This window comes from Branchiostoma floridae, chromosome 14, assembly GCF_000003815.2.
Source record: "Branchiostoma floridae strain S238N-H82 chromosome 14, Bfl_VNyyK, whole genome shotgun sequence".
Classification (NCBI taxonomy): domain Eukaryota; kingdom Metazoa; phylum Chordata; class Leptocardii; order Amphioxiformes; family Branchiostomatidae; genus Branchiostoma; species Branchiostoma floridae.
Window position 1 is genome coordinate 16,727,464 of NC_049992.1, and position 25,148 is coordinate 16,752,611.

Sequence of the window (25,148 nt, forward strand, 5' to 3'; positions counted from 1 at the left end):
GCCAGGACCGAGGGTGATACGGAATACCCTGTGTTGTATTTTGTTCATATCATGCCAACCCAGCGAGAAAACTCATTCCATACATGTAGGTGGCGCTCTCCGGAGCAGCCGCGTATTTCACTGCTCGGCTGCCTTTCGTCGATATTTGTGTATAAAGTCTGCATTAACCCCTTTATAGTACGATTCAAGTACTTTATCAAGGTCATAGGAAAGTCAGAGTCCTTCTACGAAACAACAAATACTATAGTAGAATTTAACGAATTGTAAATGTTATATTTTATATGCATATGTATACCCTTAGACGTCTGTTGGTGATCCAGTCCGAGTTTTGTCAATTTGTAGAACAGTGCAATTCAGTTAGCTACATTTTAGTTGACTGCTATACTGTCATTTTGAATGTTGAAATCAATAAAAACCAAATCATCATCATCATATACATGTATACATGAGGCCTGGTTGTTGTACTAGATGGCACATGCCCAGGAACTACACATACTATGGGAACTGTTGAATATAGCGGTACTGACTTGGTTCTGTCTGCAGTAGCTATGACCTCCTGCATGGTTTCTGAGGCTTGAGAAAACTGTGACACAGCATGCTTTAGATAACCTGGAATGGGGAAAATACCACCGTTAAATCTAACAGAATAGTGATGTATACATACATGTTTTTCTCACCAAAATTCACAAAAAACACCAGACTTGGGCCATCTTGGTTCGATTATGTCAATGACATCCATGCATGCATCAATTTCGAGATTCGACCATACTATGAATGGTGCAAAGCAGGTACAAAATGAGCAAATATATGTAGACTACAAGAAATATCAGCAAATGGGACCAAAACTGAAGAATCACTTGTTTAGTCATTCTCAGTGTGTTTAGTCATTTGTTCAACCTTCCTGATGATGACCACTTAGTTTTTTCATAATGAAGGCAACTTCAGGGTACCCAAAGGATGTCATCCATATAATCAAATCAACGCAGACTTACCGGGTAGTTCTACTTTATAAATTCCCAAATGAATACATGTGTAGGGAAATATTGCGATGTAAGATTGGAAAGAAGAAAAATCAAATCAAACAAATTTTTCGAAGGTGTTTTACTCAAGAATCTAGAACTAGAAATGTGTGTCTTACCAAGGAATAAGTTGTCGTGCAGGTTTTTCTTCCCGTAATGCGTCTCCAGATCTGACACGTATTTACTCAGGGCATCCGCGTACAGACTACAGTTCATGGGGAGTACGAAGGAGTCTGCCAGACGCAAGGCGGTCTCCCCCAGGACCCGTACCGTACCCAGGTGCACCGAGAAGTCTGGGTCGATAAACCTCTTCATGTAGTCAAACGTCTCGTATTGCGTGTGGTAGACAGGGTAGAACGGTACGTTCAAGTTCTGAGATAAGAAATATAAGTTACTTCACTCTAAATGCGAAACAAGTAGTAATGCTAACAAAAGTAGGGACTTTGCCAGCTAAATTCTATTTCTGTCAGAAAAGTCCTACCTGGATTTATTTTGCCAGGAAGTTATGGCGTGGTAGAAACACATATTTTTTTCCATGTTAAATGCCAAAAGTGCCATTTTTTCATGGATGCCAAAATATGATGGTCAATTTCGTGTAATATCAACAGTAGCAAAATTAAGTCAAAATGTCAAAACTGATAAATAATGCACATCATAAAACAGACAACACTAAAGACAACACAATGAATTATTTCACAGGACATTTCAAAACCTTTTTCCTTACAGCCCAGAGAACTAAAAAAAACTGATTCTTTTCTGAAACTGCCCATACAGTAGAAAACTTACAGGGTCTTTTGTGTAGGATACATCAAGGGACGAAATGCCAGCCAACAACAGAAAAGCATCCCAGTCGCTTCTCTTCACCCCGTTATGTAAGGATAGCACTCTACCATACAGCAGCAGCAGCAGCAACAACAATAAACAATAACATAAGCGAAGACATGTACAATGCAGCAGTAACATTTGGTATAGTATCAAAGCCTATGTTTCATACAGTAAACATGAAATTGAGTTTGCTTCAATGTTCTTTTCAGATTGAAAGAAAACGAGGATTCACTGTTTTCCTAAGTTGTACTGTGCCATTTTCTTTCCCTGATTTTCTGGCATTTTTAAGGTATTTTGATTTTAAGCAAGTGAGGATATCTTGATACAGAAGGCTGGGAGGAGAATGTGAGTATGGCTGTACATATTCACTTTCAAAAACTAAGTGTACCAATACCTTTCCCCACAGTTTCTGTTTTCAAATTTTTAATTCATGACTATCTTTTTGAAATCCAAGAACCAACAAATCAAATAAGTATGGCCTTTACAAGAGGGTGAAACATAGACTTTGATAACGCACATTTCATAGTTTCCTTGACCAGCTGACCACAGCTGTGAAACGTTAACTTACTTGGTCATATGTGTACTGTAGGTCTATGGAGGATATCCCAGCAAACAGCACAAAGGCTGCAAAGTCACTGCCTGTGCCTGCCAAGATATCTAGTCTGAATAAGAGGGCAGGCCGTTAGGGGGTTAGTCCATTCATAGGCCTAGACCTTAACTTGAAAGTTTGTCTGTGTTGGTAGGAGTAATTCAGAACAGAGTTTGACTGTAAATTTCACCACAAAAAATTGGACTTGCCAAAACTTTTTGACTGATTGACTTCAGTGTTTGTTAAGGACTGAACAGTCCACTGTTGCCGTGAGGTCCTGTTATGTTGATAGCACACATGACTCGGTGATCATCAGTTGCAAAAAGTCTATGGCACCCTCCTAGGGATGGTTGTATAGCTCTGATGTAGATGGCGTCCATGATTTCTCTAGCAGAAAAGTCTCTTTTTTTTTAATGTACGGTCACAGACACAGAGGTACATGTAGTGGATTGTCCATTCATTGACAAAGGCTGAAGTCAATCAGTTGAAAATTTGGGCAAGTCCAATTCTTCCTTATGGAAACTACAATTTTCCCCTTGTAGTCATTTCTTAATCTTTGTATCAACAGGACTACAGAAAAAATGTAACATGAATAGAGATTGTGACCAAGGTACTCAATAACATTGCCATGTAACAGAAATGACAGTAACTGACAGTGTTCATTCTTTTGCTACCAGGTGTCAATTAACTCTTCACCATAAATGCATTGGACTAATCTAGCGCTACTGTTTCATTCTCTTCCAGTTGTAAAGAAGGTATAGGGCACAACTCCACAATCTTTACTAAAAGCTCTGTTTTAAAGTTGATCCATGTAAAAAAAAACCTTCTTCCAACCTACTTGGGTGGTGAGTCAGATTTCCTTGGTTCCTCTGGTAGACTTTTAGCCCATTGCTGGTACACACTCATTCCCTTGTGGTGAGGACATGGAACCTGGACAGGACACAACAATAAAACAACAGTCAATTTGTTATCATTCCATGTGTTACCTCCATGAAATGGAGGTATAATTCCGTGAACACGTAAATACATTTCGTTTTGTGACCGCATCTGAACTGTGAGCAGCAACACCTGTCCTGCAGTACAATGTGAACCAGTCAGAATTGCCCTGAAGAAGGTGACAGGCGGTCACCAAAACGTCGGTGAGAATAAAGCATTGGTTGTGTAAAAAGAGTCTCTTTATTCATTGGAGGTATAATTGTTTTTGGCATTTTTGATTGTATGTGTGTCTGTGTTTCCAGATATTTGTAGTCAGAATAACTTAAGAACAGCTGGATGGATTGTGACGATATTTGGTACATGTATGTCAGTAGTATAGGTCTTGTGAAGACGAAGGTCATGATCAAGTTTTGGACTCCTGGCTTGGTACTGCAGCAGAACTTCCAGTTTTTGTATCTTTATCGAGCAGAAATAGTCTGTAGCTAATGAGTCTAATAGGGATGAAAATACAAATCGTTTCAAGCTTGACCCTAAGACTTAATCAATTAATCAACAATTTTACACTGTTTCACCTTTCTTTAAGACTTTGGGGAAGAAAAATTGAAGACAATCTTTTTCGTCTTGAAACAAACTTGGCACTTGTAGAGAAAAGTAAAAAAATTTGAAAGGTGCAACTTTACAACTAGATTTGTATGTATGCTTCTTTCTTCAACAGTCTAATATTTACATGTATGAAGTAGCATAAAAGCATTTCTCTAGCCTGACCTGTTTAGCTGCCTCCTGTATGACCTGGGACAGGTGAGGGCTCGCACCCACCCACAGGGTTTGGTTACCTGTCAATCACCAGACAACAGGACATCATCACAAGGAAATGACTTTACCAGACAAGTCATGACAATCAATTTGGAGGCATGATGAAATTGAATTCCTTTGCATGATCATAATAGAAAGGACACTGTACACCTTCGAGTCAATAGCAGTCACAAGTAGCCTGTGTTTACACAAACTCTCGTTGGCAATTGTAGGGCCGGCCACAAAGAGCGCGATTTTAGTCAGGCTACAGTTACAAGCAATGCAATGTCAAACACTGATGAAAGTTGAATAGTTTATACGAATATCCTCCTCTCAACAATTAAATACTCCGTTTCATGAAACATTCCTAAACTTTTCCGACATTAGCTGAAAATGTACCGTTGACAGCTGCATCAATGTTCAGGTAGGCCACTGCCTTCTCTGTCAGCTCATTGATGTTTTCCTGCAAGTACAGGGAAAGGTGTCAGTAAAGAGAAAGATGGATGCAACACCTTTTCAATCAGAAAGCTGGATGTGCTTCTAAAGAACAAGCCATGAAAAATGTTGATTTAGAAAGAAAATTGCCATAGCCTGCAAAATATTTTGGAAGACGATTGTTAAGAATATCCATTGACCAGTTCATACATGCTGGTTGGCCATATACTGGCAAGAATCAAGTCCATCTACATGACATTGTATTAATTTTGTTGGCCTTCGATTCAAATGACAGTTTGATCTTGGAATCAGGACAATTTGGCCCTTAATACTAACTCAGCTGGTCAACGTGGCCAACACCCTGGTCAACTTGGCTAAACACTCTGGTCAGCTCAAACTTCTGGTCAACTCAGTTAGGGTTAGGATGTTGGGCTGAGTTGGTCTGATTAGCCATGGGCCGAAGCATCAGACACCCCTTGACCTTTGCCCTTACCTCCACCCACTCCGTGGAGCCGATGGTGCCAAACTCCTCAGCTCCCCAGCTGGCCAGGATAATCGTCCTTCGCGGACGCCAACCTGGAACCAACAAAAACCGTCAAACAGCTCATAAGTCTTTATACAAAACTGCATTGGTTCCATTGTTACCTTTGCCAAGATGGTTACGTTTTGGTGCTATTTGTCTGTTTGTGTGTCTGTAACAAGCATAACTTCAGAAGCTGTGGGTGGATACTTGGCAAATGGGGTGAGGGTCAAGAAAAAAGTTCGGTAATGGGCCTCTTAGCAGCTTTGTACGGTACTGCAGTAGAACTCCTGGTTTTGATATCTATTTGCCTTGCAGCAGAGAGAAGGCTAAATAACAGTGGGCTACATATATCAAGTTAAGGGGACTGAGCAAAACTTTCATCAAAACTTGGAATTAAATCCTAAGCAAATGTTACACTATCGAGAAGGAATAGGATATAGTTGACGCTTCATATGTTGGATTCGTCATGATAAAACTGTTTGTGAAGAATGTAAGCATATACAACTGCAGTAACTGTTATAGTATCTAATGTGCTGCAGTGAGATGTATCAAGACATTTTTTCTCTCAACAAATACATGTAGACTGATGCTATAGCTCTACATACAATGTATACTACATGCATAATCCACTTGATATTATGAATAATATTACCACTTGTCTTAAATGAGCACTTAACATTACTACCTGATTGGACCATTTGTCCCAGTGCACGAGCAAGCTCCAGAAAACAAGCTGTCCCGGAAGACGGGTCGATCGCTCCGTACGTCCAGGCATCGCGGTGGTTGCCGACAATCACGTATCGATCTACAAGAAACAAGGAATGGCACCATGAATGCATAATTCAGTTTTCCGACAACTGGGATGATGATAAATTTACAGCATGCCTCCATAAATAATTTCATCAGGTTGGTTAATAAATATACATAAGGTTCTTAGCTATATATCTAAAATTCAATGTGAATTTATCTCTCAATGTTTTATCAAGCTTTCAGGAAGGAATTAGAAAGGTCACCAAAGTATCACCAGCATACATTACCAGCAGGCTTATATGAGATAAAAAATAGAAGTTTGCTGCATCAGTTTTAGGGCACTTGGAGTATGTCATCCATACTGTTAGACCATAGTGTGTTTCATATCATGTATAAATGTCATTTTTCCAAGATGAACTGAACTGACCTGGTTCTACTGCTCCCCTGATGGTACCAATGACATTGTAGATGCTCTTTGTCACTCGCTTGTTGTTCACTTCCAGTTTCATTTTTCTGAAAGGCCAGAAGCAAAGACGATGTTAAGAAAAACTTTTAACATGACACCGAAGAAAGTCTGAAGACTGACAAACTAAACAGACATTGGCTTAACTTAGACAAAATCTACAATAGACACATAATGCTGACTGTGACAGGAAGAACATAGAACATAGTTTTTGATACTCCACCTGCAGTACTTTCCACTATCACATAGAGGTGCTTTTGACACGTCCACCATGACTGAAACTTCAGGAGCTACATGTAGAGCATTGCCACCTGATCATGACCCAGGTATTTAATGTCATCCCAGCAATACCCGTACATGTCTGTATGTGATATATTATCACTGTCAGTGATAGTTTGGTTTGATAACTGGCATTTCTGACTAAATGTTGAGTCATTGACTTTACATGACTTTACATGACTTTTCTCACTTCACCCTGTTCGAATTGGGAGGTAAAAGGTGGGTGAAGTAGAGTGATGGGCTCCTTCCAATACCGAGCCCTAGACACAGTGGATAACAACCTACTGTCACTACAGCCTCAAAAAAGTTATGATGGTTTCAAACTTTCTTACATATTTGTCTGCATTACACCAAGTAGAACTCATCCTCACCTGTCATTGTTGTCTGTTTGGTCCAGTCTGTATTCCACATTCTTGATGCCCCCTTTCCAGTCTATTGGTGCGATCTGTCCATCCAACATGCTGGAAGAAAAGACAGACAAGTTTCAATTCTGACTATACTCAGCCTGCCATGCTCCATATAGCTTCCCTGTGTTAGTATGCAATGAATCATATTTGTTTTGCAATTAATTATCATGTCTTTTCAATTTTTTACTTCTCATTCCTTTATGATTTGTATTATTAGACATTAATTGGTAACTTCTTTCAATGCGACTTGCAGAGTAAAATTACATACCAAGGGACCTTTCCAAGGATAACAAGGTTAGCCCACCAGAAGATAGTTTTAGATTGTGAATTTTCTAAGGTACATGTACTACACTATTAATGTGTTGATGAAGGTTAGACATCCAGGTAATAAGATGAGCATTCAGTCACTGATGAAAGACAGCAGATGCTGAACTGAAATGTCTGTTTCCAAATTTTATCCAGTTGCTTGAGTAAATAACTGTTAAGTTGCATATACTATGATTAAAGATACAAAAGACAATTTTATTTGCACAAACTCAAGTAAGGGACTGGTCGATATTTAGCGGGGGGGGAGGGCCGGTCGTCTGGGGGGGGAGGGCCTAGGAAAAAAATTTTGAGCCGGGGGGAGGGCCTAGGAAAAATATTTTGAGACGGGGGGAGGGCCTAGGAAAAAAAAATTGCTCGATCTACCAGCAAAATTTGTCCCTCAAAAGGCAGGAAATGCCGTTTCAGAGGGTCAAGATTTCAAAATTTCCCCGGGCCTCCACAAGCTTGAGACGCCTCACGCCCGAGTTCGGCACCCGGCATTGTAAAATTGCGCTCCACATGCTGAAATTTCGTTCAGTAATATTTCACTGCCGCGCCTTTGACCCTATCTCTGTTTAACACCGCTACAACGTTGTAAAAATATTTATGTTACAGTTTTCATTTACCGTTTGTATAAAGGTGGGCTAAGAAAAAAATATCAGTAAAATTTGTTTACCTTTCTTACGAAGCTGGCGCGGCAATTAGCATGAAGCCGAAGTTCATACAGGACCGGGGAGACTTTACTCAGTGTTCTACTGCATGCTATAATAAGTTCTCGATAAAGTTACCAAAATGCGACGTAAAAATGTACTTCCGGTTTGCAATGCCACAATTCAGTCACGGTGACAAAATTTGGAGTCTTAGAAGAACTTGTATTTCTTGTCAACATCTGCGTACGCGTACCAACACATGTCAGTATTTTCCTCAGATTTTACCGCAAAAAAATGACGGGAAAATGCGTGTTTTCTTTCATGATTTGGAACGCTCTGGAAGATGACTGGTGACAGAGTGCCGTCTGCGAAAAGGCCGGTGAGACTTGTGAATTCAGCTTTCCTTGTTTCATGTTCGCTTCCTTGTTAACGTTATAACCTGTACACATCCTCGACTTGAGAACTATCATAATGATCAAACGCAGTACAAGACATGCGTAACTCGATTTGCATGGGAAATGTTGCTAAACGTGTCGTTACCATGACAACAGCCTTGGCGGCAGTCTTTAGATGTACCGATTTGACAGGGCTTACCACGTTATGCGAAAAATAGAATTAACTTGCAACCAATCACAGCCAGCAGCGGCGCCAAAAAACGCGGTTAAGTTACGTCAATCACTTAGAAGCGGAAAACTTTGCGAATAACCCGGGAAACTGGCGTCTGTTTATAGTTTGCACCAGGAGGAAAACATTATTTAACTTAAACTGAGTTGAACGATTCCTTTGTCGATAGTTATAAAACTATGAAAATCACAAGCGTGACTGTTCACAAGGCCACTGATACACACACAGCTTCAGAGAAAAGAATTTGAACTAACGTGTCAGATTCGTAATGCATTCCAGTTTTCCGACAATTTTGCCCATTCCGTCATTTTTGACCGACAAAATGGATGTCCAAAAAGCGTGGCATTTTTAAAAGATCTCCCAAGTACAAGTCTGCGTTCTCACGCCCACCGGCAGCTACAGAGGCGACCGGTCAACCCCGCCGTGGGATCGTCGTCACACGTCGGCTCCCCCTCCCCACTACAGTTTTGGTTAGTCGTATCGTGCTGACGTTTTTGTTGTCATTTCCCCCCGATTAATTACCGTCAGTTATTGCCACCACAGAACCAAGAAAAAGTACAAAAGGTATTTGAATTGAAAATAGTCTCCGACAAGCTACTCGGACCCCATGAACTTGTAATGCGTTAAGTAAAGGGGCGGGGCGCGCGCCGCGAAGCGGCGCAAATCTACTAGAAATCCAGGTACAAAATACTCAGTTTGTGGCGTTGTTTGGATAGAGTGGATTTATGAATATCAGAAGAACACAGTAGCCTCCAAGAATCATATATGGGCTCCGAGCCATTCAATTTCCCTTTTTTTGCTAGGGGTAAGAGATCTGCCTCGCGATGAAAACCAGTAACGTTATCATAAAGAATGGCGTGAAGACATTTCCAAACGGGAGCGCAGTGATTTATTGGCGTCTTTAATATTTTTCAAATTTCATACGAGGGGGGAGGGCCTAGGAAAAATATTTTGACTTGGGGGGAGGGCCTAGGAAAAATTTTTTGACCTGGGGGGAGGGCCTAGGAAAAAAATTTTGACCCGACCCTCTGACGACCGGCCCTCCCCCCCCGCTAAATATCGACCAGTCCCTAAGATAGCAATACACTCATCTTCAACAAAAGTGAAACTACTGCTGTGGTACTTACTTCAGGAATTGTTCAGCATCCTTGTAGCTGATTGGTTGAGATGGTATGGTTGGCAGGTTGGCATCTGACTCATTTAATCTGGCAACATTGTCTGTATCAGGGAACAGCAAGAGAGACAGTGGTTACACCTACAAATTTTACTGGTAAAAAGTATTTCTAATAAAGGCACTATCCATAACAAGCCTTGATTATTTGGTGAAGGGATGTGTTCGTGGAACTCTAGTTATGAATTGAAAAAAAGTACTTAGGAAAGTATCAGGCTCAGTACTTTCCTGCCCACTGACCTATAGCAGGGTACATGGGTGTGAGAGGGTCTCCCATACCCGCCCTGATGTCCCCAGTCTGTACCCCGTCTCTAGGCAACCACCACGAGACGTTGTAGGTGTCGTTACTGCCGTGTATGGCGTAGTCAGCCGGGTCGGAGTAGAGAACCACACCGATGGCTCCGGCTGCTGCAGCGTGCTCCACCTGTGGATGAAAATACCACACAGGGCAAAGGTTATTAAAATAAATACAGGCTTGTGCCTAGGGTTTACCTAGAGCATCTATCATATATTAGACTAAGTGAAAAAGTTTAAACTTTGTTCCATCAGGTTCCGCCTTTCCGCTATTTATGATTCGCTGCTGAGTACTGACGTCATCCGACGACTTCCGGAACATCAGTGCAGCAAATCATCTATCTGAAGAAGGTCAGAGTACTCAACCGAAAATTTATTGTGAGTCTTTTTGTTGTGTTGGAACAAAGTTGAAACTTTTTCACTATGGGATTTACCAACACAGATGAGCTTTCATTTGGATATATTAGACTTGTATAAGTTTCTTTATTGTGAAATGAAAGAGAGATTTCACATTGATAAGACAGTGCAGGGTGCAGACTTTCAGATTTGGTGAAAAAAATCAGATTTTGGTTCATTTTTGCCTATCCAGACCTCCAGAGGCCAATTTTTCAGTCACTAAATTGATGTCGTCAGAAACCAAGATGGCAACATTGTTTTAAATGTTATTTCTTGCTCAAGAGCTCCAAGGGTGGCCATGTGTAGCCTTGTGATTAGGGTTAGTTTGAAATTAAGGAGTTCTGGATTTCAATCTCTAGCGGTTCTAGATGTTGTTCCCTTAGAAAACAAATTTTCTCACTCTAGAAAATGAGTACTAAGAAAAATGAGTACATTTACAAAACTTGTATTTAGATCGAAATTATGTCTATAGATTTGCTGATAACTTGTTAATTTGTGACAATAAAATCTGCAGAGTTACAGGTAAGTTAATGTGACCCCCGTGAACAGTTTTATCAGGTTGGTACGTACAGACAGAGAGGACCACAGATGCACCCGCTGGATAAAGGAGGCTGTATGGATTAGGAAGTCTACTCCAGTCATGAACCAAGATGAGGGGGGGGGGGGGGAGTACAGACTCAGCCACGTGTGGGACAATATTCTTAAGAAGTAGACAAAACTGTTACATCAATTCACTGTTAATTGACAACTGATTGTGTTATGGATGTATTACACTCCTTTACGTTTGGGACCGCATTGTAAATATTTGCATAAAGCTGTCTGTAAATACTTTTCGTTTTGTGACCGCATCTGAACTGTGAGCAGCGACACCTATCCTGCAGTACAATGTGAACCAGTCAGAATTGCACTGAAGAAGGCGACAGACGGTCACCGAAACGTCGGTGAGAATAAAGCAATGAGAAAAAGAAAAAAAAAGAGTCTCTTTATTCAAGTTAATGTGACGTTCTCAGCTTCAACTCACCTTGTCCCCTCGATAGATCTTCCCATATCTCATGATAACGATGCGCCCTGTACAGTTTGATGTCTTCCCATATCTCATGAGAAGTCTTCCATCCTGCCATAGTTTGCATAAACTAGTTTGCCCTGCAACAAGATGGCAGACAGTACTAAGTACATGGCTAAGAAAAAGATTCAGATCCTAATACTGTTTCTAACTGAAGTGTACTTACAAATGGCACTGTCAGGGAATACAACCCAGGGTTGGACAAGTTTTCTAAACTTGACTTGCCCGATTTTAAAAAATTTACTTGCCCGAACCAACTTTTCACTTGCCCGAAATCTAAATGACATTTTTCTATGTACATTCATGGCCTTCAATGGAATTTTTGTTATTGGCTCTATTTTCTGTGTTAATCAATGCTTGATGTCATGACTTTGAAAAGTAGCAAGTACATCAAAATCTCACTCAATGGAGAAAAGCTAACTTGTCCGATCGGGCAAGTGGGGAAGGACATGCACTTGCCCGATTGGCATTTTCACTTGCCCGGGACAATAGGGCTAGTGGACTTGTTTATCCCTGCAACCCATGCTGCCTTTTGCATCAGGTAGCTGCATATAAAACACAATTCTGGGTAGAAAGGTAGTCTTTGTGGTTAGGGTTGTGGCTTAGAAATTGAAGGTCCTGGGTTTTAAACCCTTGGTAGGCCCCAGTGTTGTGTCCTTAGGAACGGCACGTTACAGCTACAATTGTATTTCCTCATTTGACTCCTTGGGTAAAATTGAGTACCTAACTGTTATGGACGTACAAATGTATTCTTGGATAGGATGTAAGCTGAAGGCCTCGTGTTTGAGGAGAGCCACTACACTTATCGAAAAGAGCAGGGGTCCTTCCGAATGTAAGTAGTAGTAGTAGCAGTTTAAGCCTTACACTCTTGTTCTGGGTTGACATGGGAATACAATGGAATAAAATAGAATTTTACCTCCACTGTTCCATTCGGGCTGTAAGCGTTGTAGGGCTGCAACAGTGAGGGATCACTGTACTGTTGACCGGTGGTGTGAAACAACGTGTTGTCTCCCTCCACAAACGACACAGTATTGGGTTTGGACCTGAAAAATAACAAATTCAGGTCATGTACATGTCATCTTGATATATAATTTCACCCTGACTTTTTCTTTAATGTGACCCTTTGAAGCTTAAGTAAACCTTAAACTTAAATAATTAGTTTCCAGCATTGTTTTGTGGCGAACTATAACTTGACATTGTGTACAATCTAAATGAACACAAAATGATAGAATGTATGCAGCTGCTTATGGCATGCTTACAGTATAAACTCTGTCATATTTGATCTTGGAAATTTTCATCGCATTCACATTTACAAAATCAACATACATGAGTTGAACACTTCCTTGTACAATTGTAAGACAAACAAAGGTTGCTCACCTGTCTGGATATGACAACAGAACTTTGTAACGTTTCAGCTGGGTGGCGTCAAAGCCAAAGTCTTTCAGTTTTTGTCGAATTGTTCTGGCCATGTTGTAACTCTCATCTGATCCACCAACATGGGACTGATTTGTCAACCATCTGTAGAAAAGACAATGACATATCATTACATAAAAATGCAAATCTATGTGTACCTACATAGTTACTTTATTACCTTTACCAAAACTTTCATGTTTTGGGTGCCATTTGTGCATGCACTTGCCTGTGTGTTTGTGTACAGCATAAATGTAACTCAAGAAAACGAAGCAGTACATGAATCCTGCTGATATCTGGTCTATGAGAAAAAAAAAAAATGAGTAGGGGTTGGTTAAACGAAGGTCAAGTACGATAATGGACCCACTAGCAATTCTCTAAAGTACTGCAGCATAACTTCCTGTTTTGAAATCTTGTGTTCTGGACAAACTGTGGTCGTGATTTAGAGCGGTAAATGGGTAGACAGTCATTGTATATTTTGGCCCCCTAGCTTTTTTAAAACTATATACAGGGGCTTAAAAATCTAATAAAAGAATGTTTTCTCAGACTTAGGAAGAGAATGTTTTTCAATTGGAGAATAGTTTACTTTATCCATGATGTAATTCATTAATTACCATGGTCAATATTGACCGAAGGAGGCCATATATATATATAATTCATCAACTCAGAAGAATTTTCATACAAGTTCGTAACAATTAGAGTCCTTTCTACCTGAGGTTATTTTCAATGTTTTCTGCTCTCATTTTGTACATGAGTTGCTGATTGATGTCCTATTGGTAAACAGTTTAATTTTTCCATAATATAACTAGAGTTCGGCGACCTCATACCTCCATGAAAATTTAGAGCTTTCATAAATTTCAAGAAATTGACTAACACATGAACATAATTTATGCATGGTGTTGTTCATCATTGACTAACGTACACATGTCACAATTATAAAATTCCCATTATTGATCATACAGCGGTTTTGCAATTTTTACATAAATTATGCAAATAAGTTCCTCATTACCATATTTGGTATCTGCTTATATTCTACATATCATAATTAACATGTGTTACATTTATTGAAGTCCAGTCATTGAAAAAAATGAAATCATACAATTTCCTCATTAATTATGCAAATTAAGCTCTCATTTGCATAACATGTATATCATTATGAACATCTTTGCCTAAGGTACCCGCATGCCTAATATGATGCCAATCCGTCAATCCTTACTGCAGTTATCCTCATTGGAATGTCTTGACAAAAACGCCCCTGCAGTTCCCAAATTAAATGTTAGGGGGAACTTGCCCCACTTTGTCATGACACTAAAAGCTATCTACCACCCAAATGTCAAGACCATATCACGTCAGGGACAAGAGATACATAGAAAAAACTGCTATGATAGAATATTCTCATTAATTATGCAAATGTAATATAATTTTGCATAATTAGTATTTCATTTTGTACAACATTGTCTGAGGTACCTACATACCAAAAATCATGAAAATCCGCTGTTCCTTTCTTGAGTTATCGTCTTCAGAAGTTTTTGACAAAAATGCCCCTGCTATCCCAAAACTAGACGCTAGGGGGCCCAAACTTATGTCACTTATTTCTGAGCGCAAGAGCTACAGTGTGTATGTAACACATAAAAATTGGGACCATAGCTTGTTCAGAACACGAGATAGCAAAACCGGAAGTTGCGCTGCAGTACCAAGGGAAGCCGCTAGGGGGCCCAAAATCTAATCACTTCCAGCTTTCATCACACCCTACCAACACACCAAGTATGAAACCAATCCATCCAGCCGTTCTTGAGTTATCTTGTTGACAGACAGACAGACAGACAGACAGACAGACAGACAGACAGACAGACAGACAGACAGACACACAAACGCAGGGTAAAATATAACCTCCATGACATTTCATGAAGGTTATTAATCAACTTACAAAAAATGTACAATGTATAAATTTTCATGCAAGTTATGTTACAACTAGATTCCATTTAAGACTGATGAATCCCTCTCTTTCTCACCTGAGGTTACTTTCGATGTTTTCTGCCCTCATGTTGTGCATGAGCTGCTGACTGATGTCCTGTTGGTAAACAGTTACTTTCTCCATAATGTAGAAAGCTATGTTACAATTAGATTCCATTTAAGACTGATGAATCCCTCTCCTTCTCACCTGAGGTTATTTTCGATGTTTTCTGCCCTCATGTTGAGCATGAGCTGCTGACTGATGTCCTATTGGTAAACAGTTTAATTTCCTCCCATTTACCTGAGGTTATTTTCGATGTTTTCTGCTCTCATGTTGTGCATGAGCTGCTGACTGATGTCCTATTGGTAAACAGTTTAATTTCTCCATAATTAGATTCCTCCCATTTACCTGAGGTTACTTTCGATGTTTTCTGCTCTCATGTTGTGCATGAGCTGCTGACTGATGTCCTGCCTGTAGTCCTGCTGGAGACTGTCCAACACCTTAGACGGGACGCCGTGCGTGCTGCGCCGGATCACATACCCCAGGATCAGTCCGAACACGAACAGCGTGCCCAGCACCAGGATCCTCAGGACCAGACCCTTCCTTCCTGAAAACCAACCTGCAAAAGTTTGTGTTAGTTTAACTGTAACATTTGTTTGCGAATACACTACTTCATCAGGATAGCCTGCCACTGAATAAGCAAGATGTACACAACCAAAAAAAGTTGACAATGTCATTGTTTAAATACCTTTAAAGGGACATAATGTAAAAAATAAAGCCACTGTTTTTGGTCATTTTTCGGCATTATGAGTTGAATCTACCTTATTACACTGCACAGCAATATTTACAACGTATGGATACGACTTTGTTGTACCGTGAGGACGTCTTGAAATATGCGCACTTCCCTCCGCCGCTTGAGTTGCCCGCCATTTTATTCAACTTGCCGGCGAGCCAAAGTGCGCTTTAGAACGCGTTCGGTGGTTCGCTCGAATCGTTACTGAGGTTTGTTGAAAGTCACCGCTAAGCTCCAAAGATCTGCGACCGCAACGGTCGATTCGGACATCTACGGTCGGCTTACTTCCGGTAGGCTACCCGGAAGTAAGTGAATTTGGTCGTGGCTTACTTTGATGTCATTAATTAGCTCTAGAAATGTGATAAAATGACGCAGATAAGTTAGAAATAAGTTGCAAATGTCAATCTGAATGGAGATTTTCAAGTTCAGAACATTTGAAATTTTGGCGCCATATTTCTACATTATGTCCCTTTAAGGTACCTACTTTGTGGTAAGGAGAAAAATGGAGACTTGGTTTTTCCGATGGTTTTAAGTTTGGGATAGTGCTATATAGTCGCAAGAGTAGCATGGAAACAACTGTTACAGTGGTTTTATGTTCAGAAACAAGCATTTACTGTAAAGATCACAAAGATAAATCCACCAAGAAAATTTCAAGAATTAAAGGTACAGGTACACATTGTATCATTGAATGGGTCAAAACATAGTCACTGTTGTATTTTCAATCTACCTTGGGAATGCTAGAAAAATTATACAAATATGTTAAAAATCAATTAAAATGTCAATATGAGTAAAGATTTTCATATTTAGAATATTTCCCGTTTTGGTGCCAAATTCTAGAAAAAACACTTTTAAAGGCGACAATATAACATGATACATTAGATCAGATGCTTGGCATACTGACTTGTTAATAAAGGTATAGAATGATGTTGATCAATTGAGAATAAGACTTTCTTGCTGGAGATAAGCTTCTGAAAGACTATCCTACTTCGAGAACCATCCTGACAAATTTATTAAACTGACAACATCTTATCCTTCCTTCAAGACAAATATGATCTTAAGAGGTATTTTAAGGTCGCTAGATGCATCTACACTCTTCCTAATGCATTACTAAGTCTTATTTGTGGTGATAGAGGCATTCAAATAATATACGCCCACTAAGTGGATGTACAGTGTATGTAAACGTATATCATCTTATCTGAAGGCCTCTGTTATGATTATTTTTCTGAATTCCAGACCAATTTATCATTTCCCAGACATGCACAAACGAACATGAGATAAAAACCTTGACTACTGATATTGTTGAGTTACACAATGTAGTCACATATATGTTGAAAACTTTTACATAGCATAGTCAAATGGTTTTATTGAATTCTGCCTCTCAAGAATTCCATTAACACATTAAGAGCATGTTTTTGACTGAAGATGTGCTTAATTCTATCTGAAGGTTTTGATAGAACTTCAAGAAGATTAAGGACTGGATAGTCTTAATGTGATGAAAGTTGATAACAGAGCCCTTATCTTTGGAAACACAACTGTGTAGATGACGGCTAAACACAGAACATCTCAGATGGGGACTAACAATTTTGCTATGAATATTTCTAGAAGTATCTAGATTTGTCAAAACTAAATCTGCATTCAAAATTTTGCCTCCATTTTTACGAGGAGAAGAATACGAGAAGTATCTACATTTTGTCAAAACTCAATTTGTTTTGATAATTTTTGCCACCATTATTTTGAAAAATATATACTTGTGAAAATTTGTAAATTGTCACAATTTGAAAATTGGCCATGTTATAGAAAAATATATACTTGTGAAAATTTGTAAATTGTCACAATTTGAAAATTGGCCATATTATACTCAATATGAATGTCAGCTTGACATTTTTTCAAGATGAATAGCTACAACGAATTACTCTCCCACCCACACAAGTCCTGTCAATTTCTTGACTAGTAGAATGTAATGAGATACTGAATTGCTGTCTCACACATACATGTGTAGAGTTGTTCTCACCATGGTACTGAAATAATTGATGTCTACCTGCAAATGAGTTCTCATCCTTGGTACTGAATTACTGTCCCTACACAGATGGGTTCTCATCCTTGGTACTGAATTACTGTTCCCACACAGATGGGTTCTCACCATGGTACTGAATTACTGTCCCTACACAAAGATGAGTTCTCACCATGGTACTGAATTACTGTCCCTACACAGATGGGTTCTCATCCTTGGTACTGAATTACTGTTCCCACACAGATGGGTTCTCACCATGGTACTGAATTACTGTCCCTACACAAAGATGAGTTCTCACCATGGTACTGAATTACTGTCCCTACACAGATGGGTTCTCATCCTTGGTACTGAATTACTGTCCCCACACACAGATGGGTTCTCACCATGGTACTGAATTACTGTTCCCACACAGATGGGTTCCCACCATGGTACTGAATTACTGTCCCTACACAGATGGGTTCTCACCACGGTACTGAATTACTGTCCCGCACAGATGGATTCTTACCATGGTACTGAATTACTGTCCCACACAGATGGGTTCTCACCATGGTACTGAATTACTGTCCCACACAGATGGGTTTTCACCATGGTACTGAATTACTGTCCCACACAGATGGGTTCTCACCATGGTACTGTTCCCACACAGATGGGTTCTCACCATGGTACTGAATTACTGTCCCTACACAGATGGGTTCTCATCCTTGGTACTGAATTACTGTTCCCACACAGATGGATTCTTACCATGGTACTGAATTACTGTCCCCTACAGATGGCTTCTCACCCTGGTACTGAATTACTGTCCCCTACAGATGGGTTCTCACCATGGTACTGAATTGCTGTCCCCTACAGATGGGTTCTCACCATGGTACTGAATTTCTGTCCCCTACAGATGGGTTCTCACCATGGTACTGAATTACTGTCCCACAAAGATGGGTTCTCACCATGGTACTGAAATACTGTCCCCTACACAGATGGGTTCTCACCATGGTACTGAAATACTGTCCCACACACAGATGGGTTCTCACCGTGGTACTGAATTACTGTCCCCTACAGATGGGTTCTCACCGTGGTACTGAATTACTGTCCCCTACAGATGGGTTCTCACCATGGGACTGAATTACTGTCCCCTACAGATAGGTTCTCACCATGGTACTGAATTACTGTCCCACAAAGATGGGTTCTCACCATGGTAGTGAAATACTGTCCCCTACACAGATGGGTTCTTACCATGGTACTGAATTACTGTCCCCTACACAGATGGGTTCTTACCATGGTACTGAATTATTGTCCCCTACACAGATGGGTTCTAACCATGGTACTGAATTACTGCTCCACATACAGATGTGCTATTACTATGGTACTGAATTGCTGTCTCACATACATATGAGTTCTAACTACAGTACCATCCCATACATAAATGTGCAACCACCATGGTACTGAATTACCGTCCAACACACAGAAATTTCACAGCACAATACTGAATTATATGTTATCATTGCTGTACTGAAATTTGTCTGCGTTCCAGCTGTGAAAGTCAACTGAGAAATTTCAAAAGCCACCAAATGCATGCCAAATACATGAATGAATAAAAACCTTCAGACACAAAAGGATCTAGTCCCTGCCATCCTTGCAAGTTGAATAATTGCACAGCTCTACCCATTTCTAAAGGACACCCTTGTCCTGATCTGTGACCTCAAACCCTGTGCAATCTACCAGCAGTTTGCCTGTGTGTGTGCCAGACTTTAGCAGTGACATATTGGGGCCACTGTGACAGGGTATCAAAGGTCTCCATCTAAGTTGCAGAAAATCCTTATGAATAAGTCAGCTGCCCTGAGCTACCTTAAGGTCCAAAACTCCGCTAAACCTTTCAAATGGAAAATAGAACTCTTTAACTAATGGGAGCCCAAGCTTTTTATCTCCCGGTTCAAATATTCTGCTGTCTGAACGAGATTGTCTTTCATCAGCTCTGAATATTTACCCCCCTTTGCTTTACATAATTGAGGAAGGCTTGACTGTTATGTTTTAGACCACGAGTGAACTGTGGAAAAAAGTCACGTAAGAAGACGGATGTAAGACACATGCTGTACTCCAACATTTCATGTTGGTTGGGAAGGCAGACGGGTTGTTGACCTTGGGTGGTATTGACCTTGTAATTTAGGCTTTGCTACATATTAAAGCCATTTTTCTTACAGAGCTCCACAGGGTCAACATTCTCTTTCTTAAGTACAGTGGCACCAGGCTAATAAGCCTTGTACTGAGCTGGCATAAATCATGCGGTATGAAAAGTTTTGCTATGATTGTGCAGCATCCTTCAAAGGCAGAGCACAGCAGACTGTGAAAACTTTCATAGCAACTGTCATTTATTACTTTATCACCTTGGCCAGAAGGTTATGTTTTGGGCAGCATTCATGTGCTAGCCGTCTGTCTGTCAACACGATAACTCAAGTCAAGAGTGCTTGGATGGAATGCCTTCAATATCTGGTTTGTGAGTAGGTCTTGATGACATCTTAGAATGATTAGATTTTGGGGCCCATGGACTTACTTGGTGGCATGTCATAATACTGTAGCAAAACTTCCAGCTTTCCTATCTTTTGATTTGAAAATGGTACGGCTACCAAATTGGAGTGATAGATAGTTCCTGTTACGTCGTAAGAAGTACCATAGGTTTGAGCCTGCTTGCATCTCATTCTGGAAATGCAGGGACTTTTTGTAAATTTTTGAAAGATGTGAACTTAAGAAGAGGGCAACAGATCATCATCCAATGTACCAAATAATATTTGGTATGTAAGTAGCTTTAAAATGATGTTTGAAATAACTAGATGATGACTATGCAAATCAAGATCCATTCTTTAATGGAATAATTTCTCTAATGAGGACAGCCTGCAATCCATCCTAACGCCCGGTCCCCAACGGCATTAGCCTATGGGGTCCTGCTATCTCTTGCCCTATCAGTGGTTAGTATGATTGTCGCCACAAACCAGCTGTCAACCAATCAGAGAATAGGCTTTTCTTGGGCTTTTTGTTGTTGCAAGCTGTCTCGCAAAGGCCGCTGGGAAGCTATCAGCCAATCATGTTACGTTTTACATGGCTCCATCCTCCTACAGGCAATCCCAACGGCTGACTGCCCATATAAGGGCAAGCTCATTAATATTTATAAGTAGGGCAGTCCCTAACTGGTCTGAGTGCACAAGATAGCAGAGGTAAACACAAGGAGGTTTGACACGACTGTGGTCCCTCTGCGTAGGAGAATGCCTGCAATCCAACCTTGTTTGACTAAGACAGGTTCAAACACCACTAGATAAGTGATGGTTGGAGCAAACTCAAGCCAAGCAAGCCTGAAGAATCACAGGCTGAAGCTTCAATCTCAGACTTAGTAAGCCCTTTGTTTGGCTAGGATTCTTGGACGGAATAATAGACGTCGGACTCTAGAACGTCAGAATGTTGTGTTGTGTATACGTGGAACTCTGGATGATCAGCCTGGCTTGTGAATTGTTTGTATTTATCAATGATCAATGGCAAAATCAGCAATCAACAATAACAAGAATTGCCCTAATTTGCAATGTGTTATCAAGTATGTGCAGGTCGTTGTCTTAAGCTACAATAGAATTTTTTACCGTTTCTGTTGGATGTTTGGTCAATGTTGCATCAGAATTTCTTCCAACACAACATTTTGCAACCATAGACAATATATCATCCTTATAATAAATACATGTATTTGCAAGCACGACTTTTTATGATAATATGTTCTGTCAAAGTGTTTTAGCAGATACAAGTACATATCAGAATATATTGTTTATTGCTGCTGTCTCGCATTGACAGTGATGATCTCGAAAAATGTTGCCACAGCCATCCCCTTACCTTCTGATCCGGGTTCTTTTGGTGCAATTTGTAAGTCTATGTTGTCCACATCCCCAGCCCAACGACTGTACCCACTTCTTTCACTCATGGAAAGGGTGGTGGACCCAGGCATGTTAACTTGCTGTTGCTGCTGAAAAATACAAACAACAGAATCTCTTAAAAAGATACTCACTTCTCTGCTTTAATTTCAGATCTTGCATTGAAGAATCGTCCTCATCGGTCAACAGTCGCATGTCGTTGGTTGAAGACATGGCGCTTGTTTCCCTGCCTGCATACTAGTAAGGGTTCAGTATCAAATCCACGGACGTGACAGTATGTACAGAACAAATAAGAGAGATCTCCTATTTGGACAGGCCCACCCCTGCCATGTTTTACTGTTCTGCAAAGCTAGAATTGATTTTAGCCCAGTGAGAGAGGTTGTGATCTCCACCAAAGAAAACAAATCATGGCAGGAAATCAAATTCTACTGAGAGATGTGTGGGGAACTTGATGAAATCTTTTTTCTCATAGATAAGTGTCGAGGCCATGTTGTGAAGGCTGTCCACAAAGGAATATTCTGACTACTGACCTTCGTGAACTGTTAAGGTCTCATCATGTACCACAAGATGTTATTGGATTTCATACAGTGAATGATTCAACATACAAAAAGGGAAATATAGCTAAGAGTATAAGAATCATCTCAGACTGTCAAGATGTTGAACAAAATGCACTAAGTCTTTATCCCTAGTTCAATTCTGATAAGCATTCACAGCTACACGTAGTTCAACTACTTACTCTGCCTGTGGAAAACTTTTAAACTTACTGATAGCAAGAAAGATGGACTCAGCAATTGGTTGTAATGGTCATAAATCATGCCACGCTACAGGCACATGACAAATGATGACAAATGGCATTTTCCATTCATAGTTATTGTTACAATGTATACCCTTAGGATAAAACTTGGCAACAATGTAAAGAATATGTGAAAAGAAAGATTTCCTGGGTATTAAACTTAAAGTGATGTTTAACGTCAATGTAGGTTAGTCATCAACGGTGCACACCCCAGTTTATTTGGGGTCTCAAATCGAGGCTGCGCACCCCCAGGTCGAGAGGCCGTCTCTTCAAGAAAATAGATCTAAAGCAGAAAAGCCGTATATGGGAATGACGGGTATCACTCCAGCTTTAAGAACAGCCGGGTATCAGTTTCTTCACTCTCACTACTTTTCATAATTTTGGGGGGAGAAAAGTTTTTTTCACGCAAAAAAGTATGCACAAAAAGGGGAATTTTGACGTGGAAATAAACCCATCACCTATAGTTTAGTCATGAAAATGACTGATATTGTCGGAAAGAGAATACACCTAAGATTAATCAGGCAAAAAATAAAGAAAATCGTAACACTGAGATTTTTACAATAACCCGTCGCGCGAGGCATACCAACACGGCTCACAGACCGCATACGGACGGGAAATCTGGGTCAACGACGAATCACTTCCAACGCGTAGAAATACAAGGAAGTGACCCTCGGGCCCAAACCCAATTTGCACCAAAAACACATCACTTCTTACGCTTTTTAGCCATGCCAGTATTAAATGCCACTTCGCAGCAGATTATGAGAAATTTGAACTCAAACATGGACCCTCGAGACCCTTTCGTCACATTTTTGTCGCGCACTATCTCGGACCCCTGTCGCGGAAGAATTGGTGTGTGCACCGTTAAGGTAAATAAGATACGGCAAAAAGCAGTTATTCAATTTCGAGCTAATAGATTATAAAATCATATCCAGTTGCTTGAGTAACTGCCTTTTTGCAAAAGAGATGTTTTAAATATTTTTGGTTGCCAGATTTTCCAAGTAGAGATCTAGATACAATGCTGAAGAAATAGGTAAAGACACTGTAGCACCAACACACAACACAAGGCAAACTTAGGGTGACGTCCACATGCAAGACAGATGCTTAAGACTTCAGCACAGACTCTCAAAGGACATTGTTAGGCCCAGAGAAAGTCTTGAAGAAGTTGGAACTGTCAACTGGACTCTGTTGAGTAGCGTCCCTACACTACTACTAGTACTAGTGAATACACTTGTCTACGTGAAGGGTTGTTAATGAGTTTATATACAATTCTCACAGCAGTTCTCACAGCAGTTCCATATGTGCTATAAGACCCTCCCGTGATGCAAATGTACCATTTACATGTAGATGCCACCATTGCAAGTTGATAGAATAGGGATAGAGCTGATAAAGAAGCTAGTGTGCGGAGTTCAGTAAAGGTCATCACCATGGTAACCAAAGACTCTGCCAAGAGTCTTTGGTTACTCTATTTGCGCTATTACTAGTCATGGTTTTCTCTTTTTAAGTCTTAGCCGCAAACTTTTCTTTCAAGAGATAGTGACTTTAACCTGTGCTGCAGGACACAAAACTTAACCTAGGTAAAGAGCAAAATGAATATACAATGTTATACGTCCCCATGAAAGTGACATTCATTGACAGCTTTTGACACCTACACAATCATAAGCCTTACCGTCATCGTAAAGCGCTGATATGCAGAGGATGGCTTATAAGAAATCCCGTTATACTAATAAAGGTTATTAGATTGCAAATCTATAAGTCCTCAGCAGCCAGTGTCAAAATCAATGCCACATTAGCTTAATAATACATGCATTCCGTCAAGCTTATCCGATAGGCATCTGACGTTACTAATGATACTCCCTTTATATTGAAAATTTTTATGCAACACATATTAAATGTAACACTATTTATGGAAGAGGCTGCCCTGTTATATACAGCAGCTTTCCATAAAAAATGTAGCACAACTCCCAAATTCTGCTCGCCGCCATACCAGTACAATGACATCACACAGTCCTCTGTACAAGGAGAAATGTATGATGTATTGCATAGTTTGACTGTTAGCTCATTGCACTAAACCCATAATAGGAGCTCCAGCCTAATGTGAAGAGTTTGGTTGTATCATCAGATATTTCCTTGTCATCAGGCCAAGGAAAAAATATTGTTTCCTGTTTCCCTACCTTCCCTTGAAAAACCTGCCGACCCTAGATTTTTTGGGGGGGTGGCAGTAGAGTCACATAACTTCCACTTGAATTTTTATTCAGCCTGCTTCCTATTGAAGTAAAAACACTGCTTGTCCTATCTAATGAAGGATAAATGTATGTATTATGCACAAAATTAAAGTTTGATGTTAAAAGACAAGTGTTCTCATGCATTTCACTTTACTTTCTTCAACTGTATTGCAATATGTCTCACTAGAGTTTTGGCCAGCCTAAAAAGAATTACACGAAAAAAAGGATAATCCCTACCTACAGTACCGACTGTAATTTTTTCAGGACTGAAACAGGAAACACAACTTTTTTTTCCCTAGGCCTCAGGGAATGATCCCATGCATGAAGGACACCTTCAGAATTTCCAAGCTGTCACTGTGGATGAGAAGTGGGGAAGCATTGAGAAGACAAGTCCCTTGCTGGGTCAGGCATAACACTGAAAGACCATCTTTGATATTCTGATACCTTTCAAATTGGGCAGAACAAGTCATGTGTGTACGGTGCATGTCTTTCAAAGGGAATTAAGCAAGGAACTTTACGACAGCGCAGGATAAAAATCTTAATCAAA

The 25,148-nt window shown here is 40.1% G+C and overlaps 1 protein-coding gene across 1 annotated transcript in view; it reads right to left on the reverse strand.

The window, feature by feature from the left end:
- LOC118431078 (N-acetylated-alpha-linked acidic dipeptidase 2-like) overlaps nt 1-25,148 on the reverse strand; it is a 38,629-nt gene that overhangs the window by 1,754 nt on the left and 11,727 nt on the right. The window contains 18 exon segments of the mRNA XM_035842164.1: nt 528-609; nt 1,139-1,391; nt 1,806-1,905; nt 3,272-3,363; nt 4,135-4,202; nt 4,561-4,624; nt 5,090-5,172; nt 5,805-5,924; nt 6,297-6,382; nt 6,983-7,072; nt 9,726-9,816; nt 10,010-10,193; nt 11,481-11,555; nt 11,558-11,602; nt 12,439-12,565; nt 12,900-13,040; nt 15,295-15,505; nt 21,549-21,678. Of these exon segments, the coding sequence (XP_035698057.1) occupies nt 528-609; nt 1,139-1,391; nt 1,806-1,905; nt 3,272-3,363; nt 4,135-4,202; nt 4,561-4,624; nt 5,090-5,172; nt 5,805-5,924; nt 6,297-6,382; nt 6,983-7,072; nt 9,726-9,816; nt 10,010-10,193; nt 11,481-11,555; nt 11,558-11,602; nt 12,439-12,565; nt 12,900-13,040; nt 15,295-15,505; nt 21,549-21,678 (2,042 nt within the window).